This window comes from Neofelis nebulosa, chromosome 10 (assembly GCF_028018385.1).
Source record: "Neofelis nebulosa isolate mNeoNeb1 chromosome 10, mNeoNeb1.pri, whole genome shotgun sequence".
In the NCBI taxonomy this organism is placed as follows: domain Eukaryota; kingdom Metazoa; phylum Chordata; class Mammalia; order Carnivora; family Felidae; genus Neofelis; species Neofelis nebulosa.
Genome location: NC_080791.1, coordinates 114,152,906 through 114,155,414, shown reverse-complemented (window position 1 = coordinate 114,155,414; position 2,509 = coordinate 114,152,906). Strand labels below are relative to the sequence as shown.

The 2,509-nt window shown below is 64.0% G+C and overlaps 1 protein-coding gene across 1 annotated transcript; it reads left to right on the top strand.

The window, feature by feature from the left end:
* Positions 1-1,664, top strand: LOC131488336 (uncharacterized). Its single transcript, XM_058690039.1, has 2 exons — positions 1-144; positions 357-1,664. Exons 1-2 carry the CDS (start codon positions 1-3, stop codon positions 1,662-1,664), a joined length of 1,452 nt encoding a protein of 483 aa, XP_058546022.1.
* The last annotated feature ends 845 nt before the right edge of the window (positions 1,665-2,509 follow it).

Below are 2,509 nucleotides of genomic sequence, written 5' to 3'. Positions count from 1 at the left end.
ATGATCCTGCCTTGGGAACCCTGGTCCTGTCCTGGGGCCCTGGCCCTGTCCTGGAGTCCTGGTCCTGTCCTGGAGCTCTGGTCTTGTCTTGGGAGCCTTGGTCCTGTCCTGGAGCCCTGGTCTTGTCCTGGGAGCCTTGGTCCTGTCCTGGAGCCCTGGTTCTGTCCTGGGAACCTTGGTCCTGTCCTGGAGCCCTGGTCCTGTCTTGGAGCCCTGGTCCTGTCCTGGAGCCCTGATTCTGTCCTGGGAACCTTGGTCCTGTCCTGGAGGCCTGGACCTGTCCTGAAGTCTTGGTCCTGTCCTGGAGCCCTGGTCCTGTCCTGGGATCCCTGGTCTTGTCCTGGAGTCCTGGTCAGTCCTGGAGTCCTGGTCTTATCCTGGAGGCCTGTTTCTGTCCTGGGAGCCATGATCCTGCCTTGGGAACCCTGGTCCTGTCCTGGGGCCCTGGCCCTGTCCTGGAGTCCTGGTCCTGTCCTGGAGCTCTGGTCTTGTCTTGGGAGCCTTGGTCCTGTCCTGGAGCCCTGGTCTTGTCCTGGGAGCCTTGGTCCTGTCCTGGAGCCCTGGTTCTGTCCTGGGAACCTTGGTCCTGTCCTGGAGCCCTGGTCCTGTCCTGGAACCCTGGTCCTATCGTGGAGCCCTGGTTCTGTCCTGGGAAACTTGGTCCTGTCCTGGAGCCCTGGTCCTGTCCTGGAGCCCTGGTTCTGTCCTGGGAACCTTGGTCCTGTCCTGGAGCCCTGGTCCTATCCTGGGGCCCTGGTCCTGTCGTGGAGCCCTGGTTCTGTCCTGGGAACCTTGGTCCTGTCCTGGAGCCCTGCTCCTGTCCTGGAGCCCTGCTCCTGTCCTGGAGCCCTGGTCCTGTCCTGGAGCCCTGGTTCTGTCCTGGGAACCTTGGTCCTGTCCTGGAGCCCTGCTCCTGTCCTGAAGCCCTGGTTCTGTCCTGGGAACCTTGGTCCTGTCCTGGAGCCCTGCTCCTGTCCTGGAGCCCTGGTCAGTCCTGGGTGCCTTGGTCCTGTCCTGGAGCCCTGGTCCTGTCCTGGGAGCCTTGGTCTTGTCCTGGAGCCCTGGTTCTGTCCTGGGAACCTTGGTCCTGTCTTGGAGTCCTGGTCCTATCCTGGAGGCCTATTTCTGTCCTGGGAGCCCTGATCCTACCTTGGGAACCCTGGTCCTGTCCTGGAGCCCTGGTCCTGTCCAGGATCCCTGGTCCTGTCTTGGAGTCCTGGTCCTGTCCTAGAGCCCTGGTTCTGTCCTGGGAGACTTGGTCCTGTCCTGGAGCTCTGGTCCTGTCCTGGAGCCCTGGTCTTGTCTTGGGAGCCTTGGTCCTGTCCTGGAGGCCTGTTTCTGTCCTGGGAGCCCTGATCCTACCTTGGGAACCCTGGTCCTGTCCTGGAGCCCTGGTCCTGTCCTGGAGCCTTGGTCCTGTCCTTGAGCCCTGCTCCTGTCCTGGAGCCCTGGTCAGTCCTGGAGTCCTGGTCCTATCCTGGAAGCCCATTTCTGTCCTGGGAGCCCTGATCCTACCTTGGGAACCCTGGTCCTGTCCTGGGAACCATGATCCTATCCTGGAAAGCCTGGTTCTCTCCTGGAGCCCTGGTCCTATCCTGGATCCTGGTCCTATTCTGGGAGCCCTGGTCCCATCCTGGGACCCTGGTCCCGTCCTGGGGCCCTAGTCCTGACTGGGAGCCCTGGTCCTAAGCACCAACCCCCGCCCCCAACTAATTGGGCAGCTCTGGCCCTGAGGACCCTGTTGGGGGCCAGGTTTGGGTAAGCCGCTGTTTCCCTGCCCCCTGGGCTCCTGACCCCCGCTGCCCCGCAGGCAGGGCATGGCTCCTGGTGATTCAGGGATGCTGCCCCAGTACTTCTCCATGTGTGGAGCTAAGAAGCAGGGCAGAGACCTAAGAGAGGGCAGGGACCACCTTCGGGGCCACCCTGGTCAGAGTCCCCTTCTGGGCTATCTGTCCCTGCAGAAGCCCTTGGCCTTGCTCTTTGGACCCCAGGGTCTTCAGGAAAGAGGCCACAAGTCCCCTCAGGCTATGGGTGGCTGGCGTCTGAAGGAGGGAGCTGAGCTAGCCTGGGGGCTGTGGACACCCTGGACTTCATCCTCCTGACTCCCTGAGGGAGCCAGGGTGGGAGGGGTCTGTGGCCTTGGAGGGGCAGCACCCCACGGGTCAGGACCCCCCCACACAGCCAGACCCCCTGGTGGTCCTTCACCCCTCGCCCTCCCAGCAAGGCTGGACACCACCTGGTGGAGCCGGGGCGCACGGCTCTGGGGCAGCAGGCAGCGCCCCAGGCCGTGAAGGAGGGAGAGTGGAAGCAGGTGCTGGCCTTGGCGGTGGGCTGCGGGTGGGTGCCCTGGGTGTGGCTCCCCAGGGCTCCTTCCCAGCCCTGCCCAGGCTCCAGACCTGAGGACTGCAGTCAGAGCTGGGTCAGGCCTTAGACTCCCAGGTGGGCCCCCTCTCCTCCTCCCTCCAGGTCAGGGGTCTCTGGCGCCCGGAAGTTTCCCAGGGAGGGGGAG

Bases quoted from the DNA above. Each gene is read 5' to 3' on its own strand.
- LOC131488336 (XM_058690039.1), top strand. From the start codon at position 1: ATGATCCTGCCTTGGGAACCCTGGTCCTGTCCTGGGGCCCTGGCCCTG. The intron at 145-356 runs GTCCTGGAGCCC...AGTCCTGGTCAG, and splicing joins GTCCTGGGAGCCTTGGTCCT to TCCTGGAGTCCTGGTCTTAT.